At 32.0% G+C, this 20976-nt stretch overlaps 1 protein-coding gene across 1 annotated transcript; it reads left to right on the top strand.

Moving 5' to 3' along the window:
- Nucleotides 1-3924: 3924 nt before the first annotated feature.
- Nucleotides 3925-8389, top strand: LOC139523851 (DAZ-associated protein 1-like). Its single transcript, XM_071318193.1, has 4 exons — nucleotides 3925-4062; nucleotides 4518-4558; nucleotides 6354-6520; nucleotides 8091-8389. Exons 1-4 carry the CDS (start codon nucleotides 4037-4039, stop codon nucleotides 8118-8120), a joined length of 264 nt encoding a protein of 87 aa, XP_071174294.1. The 5' UTR covers nucleotides 3925-4036; the 3' UTR covers nucleotides 8121-8389.
- Nucleotides 8390-20976: the final 12587 nt, after the last annotated feature.

Below are 20976 nucleotides of genomic sequence, written 5' to 3'. Positions count from 1 at the left end.
CCGCCGGATAACTATTCCTATGTCGAGCTTTCTGCAACTGAAGTCGCAAGCTCGACAAAAACGAGAAACCCTTACAAACGATGCATTCAACATCAGGTTCCTGACTTGGGTACATCAGCCTTTCACCTCATCTGAATTGATCATTGATAATGTTGATTTAATAAGATATTTGCAGTAAATTAGTAATCTTAAGGAATTTCAACATAAATAAAATTGAGAATGGAAATGGGTAATTGTCAAAGAGACAACAACCCGACCATAGAACAAACAACAGCAGAAGGTCACCAACAGGTCTTCGATGCGGCGAGAAATTCCCGCACCCGGAGCCGTCCTTCAGCTGGCCCCCAAACAAATATATATATACTAGTTCAGTGATAATGAACGCCATACTAAACTCCAAACTGTACACAAGAAACTAAAATTAAAAATAATACACAAATAAAATCTATTATGATCAGTAATATTACAGACCTTAAAGGTGGTCATACAATCATCGTCATATTTGTCTTGTTTATTTAAAATAATTATGCATTTGTTTGAGATCTTTCTGTCAGTATGATTTTTGTTGAGCCTGCGAAAAAAGTCGCAAAAGCACCGGAGACAGCGATCCTACATTCCGTCGTCGTCCACAATTATTCACTCTGTGGTAAAAGTTTTTGAAATTTTAATAACTAACTCAAACATTTGTTAAACTATCCTGGAATTTACCAAACTTGGACAGAAGCTTGTCTATAAAGATAGTATCCAGAAGTAAAATTTGTAAAAATAACTTGAATCCTGTTATCCATATTTTACTTATAAATGGACTTAGTCTTTCTGCGAGTTAACAATACATTCACTCGGTGATTAAACTCGGTTTTAAAATTTTTTAATAACTTTCTTAAACTATCCTGGATGTGTACCAAACTTGGACAGAAGATTGTTTATGATCAAAAGCTAATATCTAGAAGCAAATTTTGTTTAAAACTTGTACCTGTTTATTCCTATTTTACTTATAAATGAACTCCGGTTAATATTAACATTACATACAGCTCACAGGCACTTGTTTCAGAAAAAAAAATCCTATATACCTTAATATAACTAAGGTATATAGGATTTTTTTTTCTGAGACAAGTGCCTGTGATACAGCCTGCAGTTAAAGTTTTTTTTTTAAACATTTATTAGATTCATAAACTATCCTGCATTTTTACCAAACTTGGACAGAAGCTTCTTACGATCAAAAGATAGTATCGAGAGGAATATTTTTATTGATATTTTTACTCATTTTTGTAGATCATGCGATTAACAGCAAAAGTAGGCGAGACACTGGGTTCCGCGGAACCCTTACGAATTTTTACATATACTAGTAACTTGCAATATGTGGTTGTTGTTTTGGTGCTGATTTCATGGTCACTTTCTCCTATAGGTTGGATATTTACAAAGGATGGAACAGTCATGCACATGGTCCGAGTACACAGTTATCGTCCCCCACGAATATAGTCCCTAGTGTGGATAGTGTGTTACAAATAGACTTTTCAATTTTTTATACCCTTCCAAATTTATTTCTTCATGTCTTATGCATCAAATAGCAAGTATGGGGATAAAATTACAGTGTGAAAAAAAATGATTTTTGAATTTTAAAGTAAAGTAGTGATTTGGTCCAGCTGAAAAAGGTTAAAAATTAGCATTTCGGAAGCTGTCAAAAGATTTCAAGACCCCCTTAACATAAAATTGTCCATATTTTGAGTTAGAGCCGATGAAGTTTTCTATAATTTTGATATAATTTGTCCCAAAAGTAGTACAATACACTATAACAACATTATTGAGAAAGCGAAGATGGGATTTTTTTTATTACCATTTATAGTCCTTTATAGTCTATAAAAAGAAATGCGCTATGAAATAACTGTGTACTCGGACCACATTAAATCTAAATTTCGATAATTTCTGCTGTTCTTAGCTTGTTATGGCAGGTTGTCATCATCCAGAATATAAAAGCAGTCCTAGTGGTTAAAAAAGGCCAGGGTTGTTTCGTAAAATCAAGGGCTTCTCCCAGTTTATTATGTGGCCTAAATTTCCTAGGAAAAGCACTAGAGTGAACGTCATGTATTGATTCGCCTCCCCACTAAACCCCTTTGACAGGTGCATGTGCATTTAAAAATCGGTTTATAACTATACTGAGACTAGCATAAACATGGTGACACGAGTTGTTAAAGAGGGTTTGGATGGGGTTAAATGATTAAAGAATTAAACTGAATGAAGATTAGAGAATAACAGGCAAAAAAAATGAAGATAAGAAAAAAAAGGTTATTTTTTTGAAGATTTTGAAGATTAGAGAACAAAGGGGTTATTTTTTAGAATATTAGAGAAAAAAGGGGTGAAAATTAAATGTTTACAGAATAATAGACACCTTCCCCCTTCCCCCCATCCAGACTCTCTTTCAACGAACGAGAAAATGTACGAACTTAGTTTGCGGAAAGTCTTCAACAAGTCACAACCAGGGAAAAACTGTTCGTCTCCAGACAAAAATCTTACTGGTTTGTTTAGAAAAAATGTAAGACATTAAATATCTCCTTTCATATTATATTATATTTCCCGTAAAATTTTAGTCGATTATGATTGCATGAGCGCAATTTGCTTGTAGTCGGCCTTCTCGGGACGTATCTACCTATAACTGAGCCTGAGGTCTTGGCTCACTGATTGCTAACGCTCCAAGTACCCTATTGATGAAGTATAAAGATTGGACCAGGATGCTAGGCTACATCATATCAATCAATCGATTGGTGTATTTGGATTTTAATCATCTTCTGACTATGTAACTCGGTGGCTGGTCATACTGGATTCGACATGACTTCATTTTACAACGATTACCAAAATTTATTTTGGAATATTATGAAATAAGATACTTTATTCTCCCAATTTTCCATATATCCCAAAACTGTCAGACACCTTCTTCTAGGAGTTATTGCTCTTTTAAAAAAGATAAATTTTACCATTATTCTTTATTTTAGCCTATTACCTTGAAAACTATGATAGATGGAGAAATTCAAAATGCAAAAATGATCAGCAAGCGACAGCATCTGCAATCACTGCATAACCTATTTGCTACAGTTATCATATACCAAAAGGCAGAAGACCCAGGCCTATATTACTATATGTACTAGTATATTGGATATATATTTGTTCCTTGCAACGTATACATGAAGATACTTAATACATCATCGGAATATTTAACAAAAATAATTTTATAATAAAATGTCACGCGGTATCTCAATCTGTACCCATAAAAGTTTGTTATTCCAATTACTAAGAGAATACTTTGCGGCAAGTCTTTATTAATGTATAAAACAAAACATGCACTGGCACCAAAATATTTATCCAATGTTAATATTGTACAAATAGTAAATCGTACAATACTCGACTTTCATCATCGGATAATTGCATTGTCCCTAAATCAAAATACAGAAGTATACAAATTAAGTTTTTCTTTGAGTGGTCCAAAAGTGTGAAAATTATTATCGACCCATTATCCAGTGAAATTAAAAAATCAAAAAGTACATCTGCTTTCAAATACTCTAGCTTACAAGTCATTATATTTTTAAAAGTGTTAAATTTATAAGGTAAGCCACAATGTCATGAATGTATCATACTATAGGTGGTTTTTGTTCAGGGGATGTGTACTGGAATGTATATTATTACTGAGTTGAATTGGATTTGAAGTAGAAAGTAAAATCACAAAAATAGGCTGAACTCAGAGGAAAATCAATTCGGAAAGTTTTATAATCACATGGCAAAATCAAATAACAAAACGCATCAAAAACGAATGGACAAGAACTGTCATATTCCTGACTTGGTACAGGCATTTTCAAACAGTAGATTTCAGTAATTGTGATTATTTGCATGTTTGGGTCGAGATATAATTAAGTGGCGAATCTATCTTTTATTCAGAGAAAAATCCAACGGGATTAACCGAAGCCCTCCGAACTTTCTTTTACCACGCACTTGCACAAGGAGAAGGAGCGCTTTTTTACAGCACAAACAAAAAGACCTTAAATACACAATGGGAGACCGAAGAGATGACCCTGGGTAAGAACAGTTAAATATTGTCAACCATTTTATTTTATACGTACGGTTATAACAATTATTACATTTTTAATTCAGCATTTAAACGTGAAATTAAAACTAAAAGATAAACCACGTGCTCATCCGGGATCTCCATGGATTGAAATTTAAAGATGGAGGAACTCTCACCATGATAAAAACCCGCGTCTACGGCGTGGCGTGTTTTTTCATTCCATCATTTTGAAAGGAAGTTTAAATCAACTAATTTTGAGTTTTTGTAGACGTGAATGTATATTATAATTGTCTTATCTATATTTGGAACGGGTCCTTTGCAAAAATTTAAGCTGTAAATTAGTATGAAGATGTCGCAAATCGTAACACACCAAAGAGAAGGGTAGACTCCCGAATGTGTAACATAGTCGTATAGCTAATTTCTTGCAATTATGTATCAAAATTTTGATATTCTCTTTTCTTTTCAGCAAATTTTTTGTTGGAAACCTTAGCTGGGATACAGATAATGGTAAGATAAAATAACCAAACTAAACATTGATGAAATGTTACTGTAGCTTCAATGTACATAGCCTCACTGGACACAATTACGAACGATTTTTGAACTTTAATTTTTTTCTTTGTAGAAACAACATTTTGAATAACCCACATAATTTTCTATTTACGTTGGGATACTTTGGTAAGATTTTCATGACCTGGTTTTATGGGTCTAGCAAGCCCAATATGGACACAATTACGAACGGCACTATATTTATATATCTGGCTGAAAAAGATCAATGACAACGATCTAAATTTATGAAACATACATTAGTCTTATCTTAAACACATTTCCTAAGAAAATAAGAAGTGTAATATGGTATTTTACTTCAAATTCTTCAGCAGTAGTTGACAAAAAATTTTCTTTGAAAAGGAAACAATTTGGATATTTTGTTTTTATGCAAGTTCCTTCGTCTAAGAAGCACTGAATTCTCTTTTTAGTTGGTAAATTTATGATTTTAATTTATATTTAACCTTTACTTTCGGAGTTTTTCGTGACTTTTCAATAAAAATACTATTTTCTTCTGACAATGCTCAGGGTCACCCGAGTCTGAGAAAACGTTCATTTTTGGATTATTTGGGCAAGATATAGGGTATCACACAGGAGATATTTTCTATCTATATAATGACAAAAGAAGGCAATTTGCACTAGCTTGTGTGCTTTATTCATGTAATTTCCAAGAGAGGGAGTCATTATTTTGACATTTACGAAACTTGATTTTTCATTGTCTGCAACATTAACCAAGTGTGCATGAACTTTTTTTTCGTGAAAACACAAGTAATGTAGTGGGTTTTTAATTAATAGAAACATTTATTAATTATCATGCATAAATATAATATAAGGGGGCAAACATTAAAAATCGTTCGTAATTGTGTCCAGTCGTAATTTCGTCCGGTAAGGCTTTCTTTAAAATTGTTTGTGCAACAGTCTGAACTGCATTTTCACGAGAAACGAGAAACCTATAAATTATAATCGCTGTCAGCTGAAATTTGTAGCGGTTATCGGTATAAATTAATCTAAACTATCAATCACGTTCACTCGAGATATAGTTTTTCACATTCCATTCATAAATCGCAAAAAGAAAAACCACCACTGACCTACCTTTTAAGTGATCGCACTGTAATAATCCTGACCTTCACTTTTCATAGACTATTTTGAATGGTGGAATCAGCCATTGTTTTTACCGGAAGTGTTTCCGTGGAGTTCAATTTCATAAAATTTGCATAAAGCGCGGGAAACCTTATCATATCAATGAAAGGAACATTTCAGGAAACTGCGTTCAGTGACGAATGTCATATGTTAACAAATGATCCTCATAGAAACGAAGATGGCGGAATTACAATGGACAATATTCTGGAAAATGCTTTCCGACTTGCATTACTGACTTTAAATATTTATAATTTTAATAACCTTAGTTATTTGCTACAAAAAAAAATCAGCTCAAAATTTTATTGAAACACTAAATAGCCAAATATATATTGACTAAATAATATAGTTTGATTATTTTTTTTACTATTTTGTGCCGAGTACCTTGAATTTAAATGAAAACTGAAATAATTGGTTTTCTACACTTTTGTCATGCTTGAAGATAATGACTTACTATTTGTTATAAAGTTTACAGGAAGTAATTTGATCAAGTACAATAAGGAAGGGGATTATGTGTTGCCATGCAAAACTCGGAACACTTGTTCATGTTTAGTTTACAAGTGGCATCAACTGACACATGTATTATAACATAATTTTGCAAATTATTTTTTGTTTTATGCAGACAGCTTATGGAACTACTTCAGTCAGTATGGACAGCTCTCAGATGCTGTTGTTATCATGGACAGAGAAACTGGAAGGTCCAGAGGTTTTGGTTTTGTGACATTCAGAGATCCAAAATGTGTGGATGAAGTATTACACCAACAACAACACGAAATTGATGGCAGACAGGTAAAAAATTAGTTTTTTTCCCAACATTAACATTCTGCCAATAAGTTTAAATCCAGAAATGATTAAAGCAAATTCTCCTGGTTATATTCATACTAAGAATCTTAAAATAATATAAAAAAATACATTTGAACCATGTTTTCTCATGAAACACAAATGTTTGGGTTTAATATTTTTTCCATCGTCCTTGTTAAATGTGTTAATTAATTGTGCATTTGCATATGTTTTGATATTTGGTCACCATAATTAGTTTTCATTTGAGATTTTTTTGTGACATACAGTTAAATTGTATTTAAAAAAATCCCAAATGCAAACTAGTAATTTGTGAAAAAATGTAACATAAAAGCAAAAGAATATAATTGACTTGGCAGCTTGTGAATGGATTTGATGGCAGACAAAATAAACGATAAATTCCTATTATTTAGGTGCTCTCCTAAAGGAGTAAATGCCTGTTGCAGAGGACAGAGCAAGAACAGGGCATGAGGTGGAAAGCTTTCTTTATGTATAAGCTTAACAGCAACACCTCAATAAATGTACAGAGTGATGGGTAAAGGTTATGTTAATTTAGATGTGTGGACTTGACTGAATAAAACTTGGCTGTTTACACTTCAGAAATTCTATCGCATTAAAGTTAACTCCCAGCTCCTGTTCATTTGGTTTAATTGGGTAAAAGTCTGTTGTGATGATACACAAGAAGTTTGACAAATAATGTAAACATTTTATAGATAAGTTTTATTCTTGGATAATAAATAAGTGAAACTAATTCTCCCACCATAATACAATAATTTTTGTAAGTTTGCACATAATTAAGGTTATGACTTGCTTCTCTGACAATTAAGTAGGAGAAATTAACATTTTACAGTGAAACCTCGTATGTATAAGGATGAAATTAATTATCAAAGGAAGTGTGATTGAAATGTCTTGCTGCTCTAAAATGGTAAGAAGTTTTAACTGGCGCAAGATCCTAAATTTCATTTTAACAACTTTTTCTCTGCTCATTTTGGGTGAGCACACTCTATTGAATACATTTTCTTTTTGAAAAAGCTTTGATGTTTGTCTGGCATTGGCCATCTTTTGTACTTTATTTTTGGAAATGAAATCAGTTTTATCAAGCAAGGGTGATTTTTATTTGATACATTTAGCACTAAGCTTTGATAGCTATATATATAGTCTGAAACCTTGACTATTCTCATTGTTTAAAACTTTCAAGGACCAGAATTCAAATTCTTCAATAAATTGTTTGAAATTATTGCAAAGTTGCTATAGTATCATTGAATCGATGAACTCTTTCGGCAAAGATGATATTGGAAATTTTCTGTTCCCAAGATACAAGTAGGATTAAAGCAAAATTTCATCAAATGCAAAAAATAATTTTTGTGAGGGTGAACTAATAAGATAATAAGGTTTCATTGTGTATTTTTCAGTCAGACAATCAAGATATAATTTATGAAGTTTCTATCAACATCACTTCAAGCAAAAGTTCCAAGTGTAGAGAAATAGAGTTATTCATATCAAGTCCGAAATTTTCATTGTTTTAACATTATTTAATTTGTCTTTTTTTCCTTTCTTGCAGATCAGTGCCAAACCTTGCAACAGCCGATAGACTGTTTATGGAAGTGGAAAAAACAAACTTAAAATCATGTGTATTGACACCAAACTTGTGGTGTATATAAATCTCTATGATTTGTAACTATGTGTCATTTGTTGTCTTGAAAATTCCATTTGTTTTTAAATATGAAAACTTCTCATTTTATACCATTGCATTGTGCACTTTGTAACAGAAAAAAAGTTACAACAATTATTGTTTGAACATTGGAGCAAAGTAAATCGTGTATCCAATCATAAAATTTATTAAAAATGTTAAAAAAACAGCATTAATTTCATGTATTTAAATTGATAGCAGTCTTCAGAAGAAGTAAATTATATAAAGTCTTTAAAAAACTATTGTTATTTGTATTGCCAGGTGTAAGGCATGGGACTCTACCGTTTTATCTGATTTTGTCTTTGAGATGGAATCAGAAACCGAAGTATTGCTTTTCTTGTGGTGAACGATCTTGTATAACATTGCAGTACTAACATGTTTATGGGCATTGTTTTCTAGTCTGTGCTTCAGGGTAAAGGTTTTGGTCAAGACAGTTTTCCATGAAGTCCAATCAACCTGAAACTTAGTACACACGTTCTTTATGATATAATCTTTCTAATTTTAATGCCATGACATTGTGGATATGGCATCCGTGTTCTTAAGACAATATTTTGAGGCCAAGGTCCATTCACTTGCCATGTCTAAAATAAATATTTCAAGGTTTATCACTAGTCTACTTTTAAGATGCATAAAAAAAGTTTATTTAATCATCAATATAGACAAAATCCTATCCATAATTGTCCCAGAAATTTACCAGTGAAATGTATAAAGGAAGATGTGGTAGAGGGCCACTGATATAGAAATTTGCAAGGTGCAAGAATTGAATGTGTGGACAATTCATGGATAGGATTTAGTATATATTGATGATTAAATAAACTTTTTTATGCATTTCGATTTTATGATGCCATTGTTAAATTAATCTTGTAAAAAATGGAGTTGTCATCCTTTTCTTGCAAAGTCTGTTTTATAGAAACATCTAACAAAAGATTGGTTGCTATCAAGTTTACTTTTTCAGGGCCTTTTTGGTAAATTTCCTTTCTATGATTCGACTGTAGCAGATGGGGCATTTAGTTTTATTCTCGTCTATGTCTCAAATGTGGTGAAACTTGTAACAAAATGCTTATAACCCCTTGACATGGATCAAGTTAAATTTTTGTTTTATCACATGTATATGCTAGCAGGAGCATTATTTTTGTCGCATGGACCGCCTTCACTCTTAAAGCTCAATTATTTTTACATTTCAGTTTGATTCTGTGAGTTTGTAGAAAAAAACATTATAAGCTGTAAAGCAATTAAACAAGCTTAGGCAGCAACCATTTGATTTTCTGGGGGGGGGCTATGGTTTTTTTTTCTGTGCAAACTTTTTTTTTCGCCTTCGGCGAAGAACAATCTATTTTTTTAGCGACAAACCGAAGACAATTTTTTTCTTTCAATTTTAGCATTACATATAGTGGCAGCTGAGGGTGAAACAAACAATTTTTTTTTACTCAGGGTCCAAAGCAAATTATTTTTTTCACCAAAACCTGGAAACAAACTTTTTTTTCCAAAAAAAACCATAGCCCCCCCCCCAGAAAATCAAATGGTTGCTGCCTTAATTGCTAAGAATTGCGGTTAAACGTGAAAAGACATTCCAGTTTTTTTTATGTTTGATTGCCAATGAGAACCCTCTACAAGAGATTGAATGACACAAAAATCAAATGGTCACCGTTTGACCTTCAACAATGAGCAAAGCCCATATATCATAGTCAAAGACCAGAACTAGGTCTAATTTGTGAATGGAAAAAAGGCAAGATTTATCAGATGGATACAACAAAACAATTTAAATTGGGTGGCGTTACTTGTTTACAAATGGCAAAGATGTTGATTCATTCATTGCTTTTCTCCAACTTAAGTTGACCTAAATGCTTGTGCATCTGCAAATTAGAATTAAGTTTTACTAGCATCATTGACTGATTTTGAGTTCTGCCTCCTGATATTGGTATATTAAGGGGACCCGTTCCCCATTTACTTTATTTGCTGCTGACGTGCAAGCAATTTCTTTCTAATAGTTGTGAATTATATCTTGTCATTGGCCAATCTAGGAAAAAGAATGAATGGTGTATGGTTCAACGAGACCAAGTCTACATTTACACTACAAAATGGGGACACAATTGCTATACTTCATCTGAAAGTCAGTCAGCAATACAAGACGAGTTCTTAAAATAAGATTTAGCCCTTATTACAGCCTTTATTTTTATGCCCCACCTACGATAGTAGAGGGGCGTTATGTCTTCTGGTCTGTACTTCGTCTATGCGTCCGTTCAGGTTGAAGTTTTTGGTGAAGGTAGTTTTCGATGAAGCTGAAGTCCAATCAACTTGAAACTTGGTACACTTGTTGCTTATGATATCATCTTTCTAATTTTAAAGCCAAATTAGACTTTTGACCCCAATTTTACGGTCCACTGAACATAGAAAATGAAAGTGGGAGTTTCAGGATAAACAGTCGGAAACCAGGTTGAAATAGAACAAAAAAATCGAAGCTCTCTATTAGAGAAGGCGATAAATGTTTACTGTATTGTTTACTATAGTGACAAATTTTTAAAAAGTTAATAGAAACAAACAAAACTGCAATTTTCTTCTCAATTACGAGGTATTTTATTTCAAAAACACCATTTGCATAAGTTTTCAATTTATCTAGTACATAGTTAAGCAGAACAATTAGATATCAAGTCGACGACATGGGTATCTTTCAAGTTGAATGACAAAAATGCATAACCTCCGATTTTTTTGAAAAAAATTACCACGGACGGAAAAGATATCAATCCATTAGTTCAGTAATTTTCGTGTCTGCCCTTCCATTATGTGACTGAATAAAAAATTCCAAAAAATAGGTAACAATTGTATCGAAAAGAGAAAATTGAGTGCACCTTTATATGTTAGGGCGTGTTTGAGTTGAGTATTTTGTCTTGATATCGTTCAAAGTAAGAATATTTCATACATCTCGCTTCAGATTCTATTGATTTTGGGAGTTTGGGTTCCAACAGTTTAGGAATTAAGGGCCAAATAAGCATTATTCTTGGTTTTCGCACAATAACTTTAGTATAAGTAAATAGAAATCAATGAAATTTTAACACAAGGTTTATGACCACAAAAGGAAGGTTGGTATTGATTTTTATACGACCGCAAAAATTTTAATTTTTTGGTCGTATATTGCTATCACGTTGGCGTCGTCGTCGTCGTCGTCCTAATACTTTTAGTTTTCGCACTCTAACTTTTGTAAAAGTGAATCAAAAGTGAATAGAAATCAATGAAATTTTAACACAAGGTATATGACCACAAAAGGAAGGTTGGGATTGATTTTGGGAGTTTTGGTCCCAACATTTTAGGAATTAGGGGCCAAAAAGGGCCCAAATAAGCATTTTCTTGGTTTTCGCACTATAACTTTAGTTTAAGTGAATAGAAATCTATGAAATTTTGACACAAGGTTTATGACCACAAAAGGAAGGTTGGGATTGATTTTGGGAGTTTTGGTTCCAACTGTTTAGGAATTAAGGGCCAAAAAAGGGCCCAAATAAGCATTATTCTTGGTTTTCGCACAATAACTTTGGTATAAGTAAATAGAAATCTATGAAATTTAAACACAATGTTAATGACCATAAAAGGAAGGTTGGGTTTGATTTTTATACGACCGCAAAAATTTTAATTTTTTGGTCGTATATTGCTATCACGTTGGCGTCGTCGTCGTCCGAATACTTTTAGTTTTCGCACTCTAACTTTAGTAAAAGTGAATCAAAAGTGAATAGAAATCAATGAAATTTTAACACAAGGTATATGACCACAAAAGGAAGGTTGGGATTGATTTTGGGAGTTTTGGTCCCAACATTTTAGGAATTAGGGGCCAAAAAGGGCCCAAATAAGCATTTTCTTGGTTTTCGCACTATAACTTTAGTTGAAGTGAATAGAAATCTATGAAATTTTGACACAAGGTTTATGACCACAAAAGGAAGGTTGGGATTGATTTTGGGAGTTTTGGTTCCAACAGTTTAGGAATTAAGGGCCAAATAAGCATTATTCTTGGTTTTCGCACAATAACTTTGGTATAAGTAAATAGAAATCTATGAAATTTAAACACAAGGTTTATGACCATAAAAGGAAGGTTGGGTTTGATTTTGGGAGTTTTGGTCCTAACAGTTTAGGAATAAAGGGCCCAAAGGATCCAAAATTGAACTTTGTGTAATTTCATCAAAAATTGAATAATTGGGGTTCTTTGATATGCCGAATCTAACTATGTATGTAGATTCTTAATTTTTGGTCCCGTTTTCAAATTGGTCTACATTAAGGTCCAAAGGGTCCAAAATTAAACTTAGTTTGATTTTAACAAAAATTGAATCCTTGGGGTTCTTTGATATGCTGAATTTAAAAATGTACTTAGATTTTTAATTATTGGCCTAGTTTTCAAGTTGGTCCAAATGGGGGTCCAAAATTAAACTTTGTTTGATTTCATCAAAAATTGAATAAATGGGTTCTTTCAACTTCTTTGATATTCCAAATCTAACTGTGTATGTAGATTCTTAATTTTTGGTCCAGTTTTCAAATTGGTCTACATTAAGGTCCAAAGGGTCCAAAATTAAACCAAGTTTGATTTTAACAAAAATTAAATTCTTGGGCTTATTTGATATGCTTTATCTAAATATGTACTTTGATTTTTGATTATGGGCCCAGTTTTCAAGTTGGTCCAAATCAGGATTCCATATCAAGTATTGTGCAATAGCAAGAAATTTTCAATTGCACAGTATTGCACAATAGCAAGAAATATCTAATTGCACAATATTGTGCAATAGCAATTAATTTTCAATTGGAGTTATCTTTCTTTGTATAGAATAGTAGTTGATAATATTATGTTGAAAATTTGCCAGACATGACTATGGTGTCATTTTCTATTTTTATTTGCCAATAACTTTATGTAAATAACTTCATTGGAAATTTGCCAATATAAAATGTTGCTGATGAAGCTTTTTTTCCTTATCTTATCTAAAATGTTTTTAGATAATGTATGTTGGACATTTGCCAGACATGACTATGATGTCATTTTCTCTTTTTATTTGCCAATAACTTTATGTAAATAACTTCATTGGAAATTTGCCAATATAAAATGTTGCTGATGAAGTTTTTTTTATTGTTTTATACAATAAACAATGTATATTCACTTTTACTACCAACCAATCTTTACCATCATGACCATTCAGTGATAACAAGCACTTTATTTTACATTTTAATATTTTATGATGTATTTTAAAGAGTAGTTATTGTTGCAAACTCCATTAGAAATTTGAATTGATATCAGTTTTGGAAAAAGGGAAACAGGGATGTGAAAAAAAAGGTGTGGGGTGGGGGGGGGGGGGGGGGGGGTAATTTTTTCTCATTTCAGATTTCATAAATAAAAAGAAAATTTCTTCAAACATTTTTTTGAGAGGATTAATATTCAACAGCATAGTGAATTGCTCAAAGGCAAAAAAAAACCTTTTAAGTTCATTAGACCACATTCATTCTGTGTCAGAAACCTATGCTGTGTCAACTATTTAATTTTAGATTAAAAAAGTTTGAAGAAGAAATCTTTAATTGATTTGTAAAATCTTGACATTTGTTTTGTGTAAAAAAAAACCCATGTTATGTCAAAAATTTGATCACAATCCAAATTCAGAGCTGTATCACGCTTGAATGTTTTGTCCATACTTACCCCAACTGTTCAGGGTTCGACCTCTGCGGTCGTATAAAGCTGCGCCCTGCGGAGCACCTGGTTGGAGTTGAGGTCACAACAGTTTATGAATTAGGGGTCAAAAAGGGGCCCAAATAAGCATTATTTTTGGTTTTTGCACCATAACTTTAGTATAAGTAAAAAGAAATCTATGAAATTTAAACACAAGGTTTATGACCACAAAAGGAAGGTTGGGATTGATTTTGGGAGTTTTGGTCCTATAAGTTTAGGAAAAAGGGGCCCAAAGGGTCCAAAATTGAACTTTGTGTGATTTCATCAAAAATTGAATAATTGGGGTTCTTTGATATGCCAAATCTAACTATGTATGTAGATTCTTAATTTTTGGTCCCGTTTTCAAATTGGTCTACATTAAGGTCCAAAGGGTCCAAAATTAAACTTAGTTTGATTTTAACAAAAATTGAATCCTTGGGGTTCTTTGATATGCTGAATTTAAAAATGTACTTAGATTTTTAATTATTGGCCTAGTTTTCAAGTTGGTCCAAATGGGGGTCCAAAATTAAACTTTGTTTTATTTCATCAAAAATTGAATAAATGGGTTCTTTGATATGCCAAATCTAACTGTGTATGTAGATTCTTAATTTTTGGTCCAGTTTTCAAATTGGTCTACATTAAGGTCCAAAGGGTCCAAAATTAAACTAAGTTTGATTTTAACAAAAATTAAATTCTTGGGCTTATTTGATATGCTTTATCTAAATATGTTCTTTGATTCTTGATTATGGGCCCAGTTTTCAAGTTGGTCCAAATCAGGATTCCATATCAAGTCTTGTGCAATAGCAAGAAATTTTCAATTGCACAGTATTGCACAATAGCAAGAATTGTCTAATTGCACAATATTGTGCAATAGCAATTAATTTTCAATTGGAGTTATCTTTCTTTATATAGAATAGTAGTTGATAATATATGTTGGAAATTTGCCAGACATGACTATGATGTCATTTTCTATTTTTATTTGCCAATAACTTTATGTAAATAACTTCATTGGAAATTTGCCAATATAACATGTTGCTGATGAAGCTTTTTTCCTTATCTTATCTAAAATGTTTTTAGATAATGTATGTTGGACATTTGCCAGACATGACTATGATGTCATTTTCTATTTTTATTTGCCAATAACTTTATGTAAATAACTTCATTGGAAATTTGCCAATATAAAATGTTGCTGATGAAGTTTTTTTTTATTGTTTTATACAATAAACAATGTATATTCACTTTTACTACCAACCAATCTTTACCATCATGACCATTCAGTGATAACAAGCACTTTATTTTACATTTTAATATTTTATGATGTATTAAAAAGAGTAGTTATTGTTGCAAACTCCATTAGAAATTTGAATTGATATCAGTTTTGGAAAAAGGGAAACGGGGATGTGAAAAAAGGGGGGGGGGGGTAAATTTTTCTCATTATAAAAAGAAAATTTCTTCAAACATTTTTTTGAGAGGATTAATATTCAACAGCATAGTGAATTGCTCAAAGGCAAAAAAACACTTTTAAGTTCATTAGACCACATTCATTCTGTGTCAGAAACCTATGCTGTGTCAACTATTTAATTTTAGATTTAAAAAGTTTGAAGAAGAAATCTTTAATTGATTTGTAAAATCTTGACATTTGTTTTGTGTAATGTCAAAAATTTGATCACAATCCAAATTCAGAGCTGTATCACGCTTGAATGTTTTGTCCATACTTGCCCCAGTTGTTCAGGGTTCGACCTCTGCGGTCGTATAAAGCTGCGCCCTGCGGAGCACCTGGTTATATATTAAAGCTACAGGTTGACTTTATAACACAAAAAAATAACAGTACTAAAAGATGAAATATATGGGTCAAGTGAAATACCTATCTAATGAGTCACAAAAACAGGGAAGGTGTGTTCGAATAGCTATTTTTTTACTGAAAGTACTTGAGTTGACGACAGTCTTACAAGTTGGATGATGAAAATGCATATCTTCGAAAAATTCTAATTTTTTGTGTGTGATAACTAGGGTTTATAGTCATCAACCACTAAAAAAATCTAGTCTGCCCTTCCACGAAATATTTAATTAGTTTTTTTTTAATTAAAGGGAAAATTCACGATTTTTTACTTATGGTTTAAATATGTTCATTATGACATAATATATATATTCACAAAGTTTTATCGCTATATTTGCAGTAATAAAGGAGAAATTTAATAATTAATGAAAAAATATCAACTACTTCCTGTAGGTCGTGACGTTTTCTCCTGATTTTTGCATGCCGGGATTTAAAATACAATCATTAAAAGTCTTGGTTTTTAATCATATTTTAACGTAATCGTAAGCGCGCCGATGACTTATGCTTTATCTAATAACCATCCGATAATAAGAAGATAAAACGCACAGACGTTCAATTGTACTCATTCGTGAGATAAATTATCTATGTTAAACGTATATATTCGAATTATTTTTGTAGACAACACAAAAAGTTATAAATTTATTTTTAATAAATGCATTTCCGGACTGATAAGGTGAACAAATTTAAGTACAATAATCTGTAAAGACAATATGTTGGTGTACTATTATTGACCTTTTACTATCTCTGCTATGGCTAGGTTTATACGATGTGTGTATTCACGGTTCTGTGGCAATACTCGTAGATGGCTTGTTGAAAGGTAAATTGTTGTTTGCACTTCGGTATTTAACCACGCCTCTAGGGCACACTTTGCCAGGTGTGACTGTCTATTCGGATCAGTGGTAGCATTTAATACACACATTAAAAATACATATTCAAGTTGGTGACAAATAAAAATTGGTCGCCGTGGAATTATTTAATTATATTTGGTGCTATTATTTATTTGAATTCAAATAAGTTAATTTACTAAGAAATACACAATTTTCGGTTAAAGACGGGAAACTTAATTCATATGTCAGAATGAAATGATATACAAGTCTTGTCCTTGATTTATGTCTCATAAAAAGGGGGGACTTAGAAATTAGAAATAGCTTTACTAAATCATTTTTATTTGTCTTTATTAGGCGAAAAAATGTACGAGAACACTTACATTTAGACTTGAAAGCCATGTATTAATTAATATATGAAACTATCTGAAGATAACTCTACCGAAGCGGAATATAATATGTACGAATAAAGAAAAAAATATTTTTGTAATGGAATCGAAAAATTACGAATAGATATTCTTTTCAAGTGTGATAAACGTCAACCAAATTTATTCATAATGGGGAACGTCCTTATTAAAATCTGAGACAACTATAATAATCGTCGTCTCCCAACGTATATATATACTTAAATAACTATTTGACCAACGATGTTTAAAATTAAAAGACAACGAATTTAATGTTATCTTTCCCTATTTTTGAATGTTATTATAAGTCTGTTCAACTTTCAAGAATACCCCTAAAGCGGACAAATATCCGACAAGCAGTTTATTCTTTAAATTGCTGTCATTGAATATCAAGAAAGAAAATAAATCCCGAAATTGATACTCAATAGTTTTCCTAGAAAATATTCACATTCCTTGGGGATAATTAGTGTACGTCCAGTTGCATATATTTTACATGAATGTTGGAACAATTGTGATGATGACGAATTTCGTCCTTTATTCGAGAACAATTTAATTGATATATAAATCTGTGAGTTTACTATGTTCTTAACTTCGATGAACCAAAGCAAGTTATAAATTGACCTGTATTTAAATCAAATTGTTTCTTTTTTTTCTTCTTCTTCTTTTGGTATACAATAGTCTATCGAATTCGTTGATTACATACTGTTGGCATACATGGACTAGTCTATTTACAAAACTTTTACCACAATTTACACAAAATGTATGTTTCTTTCTTATGTTCAATGTATACATGTATACATATTTTAAATTGCGCTACTGACTATAGTTCCGTAACTTTCTACCAGGCGTATGTATACACGATCGTCGACAAGTGCGCACATTTTTTTAGATCAATAATTCTGGTATGTTCCAATCTGTCCTAAACTATTGACAACGAGTATATATTACATTTTCCCAAATTAACCCTTGGAAAAATATGTAAATAGATTTGTATTTCTTCAATTATTTTTTTTTGTATTATTTTTTTTTATAAATAATATTCTTTACACCAGAAATGTTATTTATAAACAAGCGTATGAGTTCAGTAATGACTAGTATATTATATCACTTTCGGACACGCAAGACAAAAATGTATATTATACATGCACCTGATAGTTCAAAATGGAAAGTTATAAGTAACGGTCGTGTACACTGATCAATACCTACAGAAGTGAAACGCTGCATGAACTTGCAAGCCCGCCGGACAGGAAATCGATTGAATACCTGGACGTGTCACCTTACACCCCTTCCAATACCTTTGGGAGTAATACCTTTAGCCATGCTGGTGATCAGATAAGGGAAGATCCGAATTTATTTAAATAAAGTTTATTACTTGAAAGAATTATGAACGAATTAGATTTTCGAAAACAATTTCCACGGAACACTTATTTATCATTTTATGATTTGAACTTTGACTTTTTAACTAATTACAATATTATCAGTTTAAAAATAACAGACTATATGGTTATTTAAAAATATAAGACCATTTTCCGTATCAAGTTAGTCAGTCAGATAAAACAACCGTACGATTGACAAGATATCGACACGCAATTACGACTACATCGTTTACTGTAGTTTTGTTCCTTTGTGGTTTATTGACATATCGGGATTTTTCATCGGAGAAGGTGACAAGATGGCGGAGAGTAGAGAACTGATACTCAAAATTTAAAATCGATGGTGATCTCTTATTTAGCGGAATAAAACTTTAATATCTATAAATTTGAGCATTTTTATACAGAATGGACATAATATCAATTTTTGATTTTTTTGCGAAGTTTCCCTTTAATGATTTTTCGAAAATTCCACCTAACAACCGATCAGACAATAGTTTTAAGTTGAATAAATGCAGACAATATCATTAACTGATGCTCATTAGCTAGTTGATACATTTGTCTTTTAAAATATAACTGACATATAAGGATCGTATTGGTGCAATGTGGATAAATTTATCGGTTTCCAAGAGCAAAATTGGTAGCGCGTCATCGCTACAATGGCTTCCATTTTTACGTTTGTGAAAATGAACTGGCGTATAAATGGGGAGATAATTTTGACGAAGTAGGATCTTGACTGGATAAAGTTTTTGGTCAAAGTAGTTTTTGATGAAATTGAAGTCCAATCAACTTGAAACTTAGTACATATGTTCTCTATAGTATAATCTTTCTAATTTTAATGCCAAATTAGATTATTACCCAATTTTTAATTAAGGATTTTTTTGCGTAGCAGAGGGAATCTTAAGTTATACCCTTGTCCACCACAGTTGGTTCTCTAACTTTAGTTTGCCTTTACCAAATTTAATGAAACTTAAATCCATTACTCATTTCCATAAAATTCAGAATAAAAACAATTTTGGGTAACGTCACTTTTACCGTTTTTCAGTTATGTCCCTTTTTAAATGATATGCAAGGGTGGGCATCATCTATGTCAGATGGACACAATTTAGTTAACTGTTTTGGTAATTTTGTGGTAAATTTTTTGTTATTCTGTATATTTATAAACTAATTTTCTGATAAAATGGACTTTTTAAAGTAGATAATATATTATTGAAAGATATATTCCATTACATTGTGTAGATAAAGTTGTTGACATTTGATAGATAAGTCAGTTGTAACAAATGAAAATATTTGCAAATATAAAAAAAAAAGATGTGGTATGATTGCCAATTAGACAACTGACTACAAGAGACCAAAATGACACAAACATTAGCAACTACAGGTCGATGTACGGCCTTCAACAATGAGCAAAGCCTATACCGCATAGATAAGACAATGTAAAACAATTCAAACGAGAAAACTAACGGCCTTATATATATAAAAAAATTGAACGAAAAACAAATATGTAACACGTACATAAACAAACGACAACCACTGAATTAGGCTCCTGACTTGTGACATACATAAATAATGTGGCGGGGTTAAATATAATATCAATAATATATATATATATTTGATTATAATTTGAAAATCGATATAGATAAAGATAAATAATAGTGTATTAAAGTGTCACATATTAATCTACATTGTGTAATAGTGGTTAATACAGAGGCGGATTTAGGGGGGCCGGGTCCCCCCTTTTGAGAAAAAAAAATTGGTTATACAGGGAGTCACTGAAGCGAGACGGGCGCGGCCCCTCCTAGGCAGCCAGTGTGCCCCAACTTATGAAAATTTATAGATCCGCCACTGTAATAGTCATGATAGTGCGGTGACAGAAGTGTAAAAAGTCGTCTAAGATCGCGAGTTTAATCTCCCCAAATACACGGGTAGTAAGGTCGTCATATCGAGGAGCGTTTAGTACAGTGATTTTGTCATAGTTTGGATAAGTTTGACATGGCGGTGTTAAGTCTTTTTGATGACAATCAATGCAAAAATGTAAACATTGGGATATTTTGTAAACGGAACTTCTGATCATTAGTTCAAGCTGGTAAGTAACTTTGTATAAAGTAAATATGTTAGTACATCACAAGTGGTATCATATGGTTAATGATTTAACACAGAACAAAGCTTGCGTATGTCAAAATTTAAAACTTGCTAATTGGTTTATCGTACATAAAAAAAGTTATTTTCTTACAGTCTGTTACATCACATATATCTTCGTGATATAACACTGCGGTCAATTATTCTGAAAAATACATACTTTTGCAATCAATTCAAAATTACTGAAATATCTGTGTCATGGTTTGGTTCATTAGTGTCATGGTTAAGTTCATGTTCGACATGGTTCAGTTATGTAATTTTTCTCGTGTATAATGAAGAGTTACTATCAAAATTCACAAAAATCGTTCCATTTGAAACACAAAAGGACATAAAAACGCACAAACAATGTAGTAATATGTTATAAGTAGATGCAATATGATTGCCAATGAGATAACTATCCACCTGAGATCAACTGACGTAGATATTAGCAGCTATTTGTCATCAAGAGGCCTTCAATATTCAACAATGAGCAAAACCATATTTCTTAGCAAGATAAAAAAAAGGCTGCGACAAAATTC

This window comes from Mytilus edulis, chromosome 5 (genome assembly GCF_963676685.1).
Source record: "Mytilus edulis chromosome 5, xbMytEdul2.2, whole genome shotgun sequence".
In the NCBI taxonomy this organism is placed as follows: domain Eukaryota; kingdom Metazoa; phylum Mollusca; class Bivalvia; order Mytilida; family Mytilidae; genus Mytilus; species Mytilus edulis.
The sequence above is the reverse complement of the archived record's forward strand: the minus strand, read 5'-3'. Positions and strand labels throughout refer to the sequence as shown.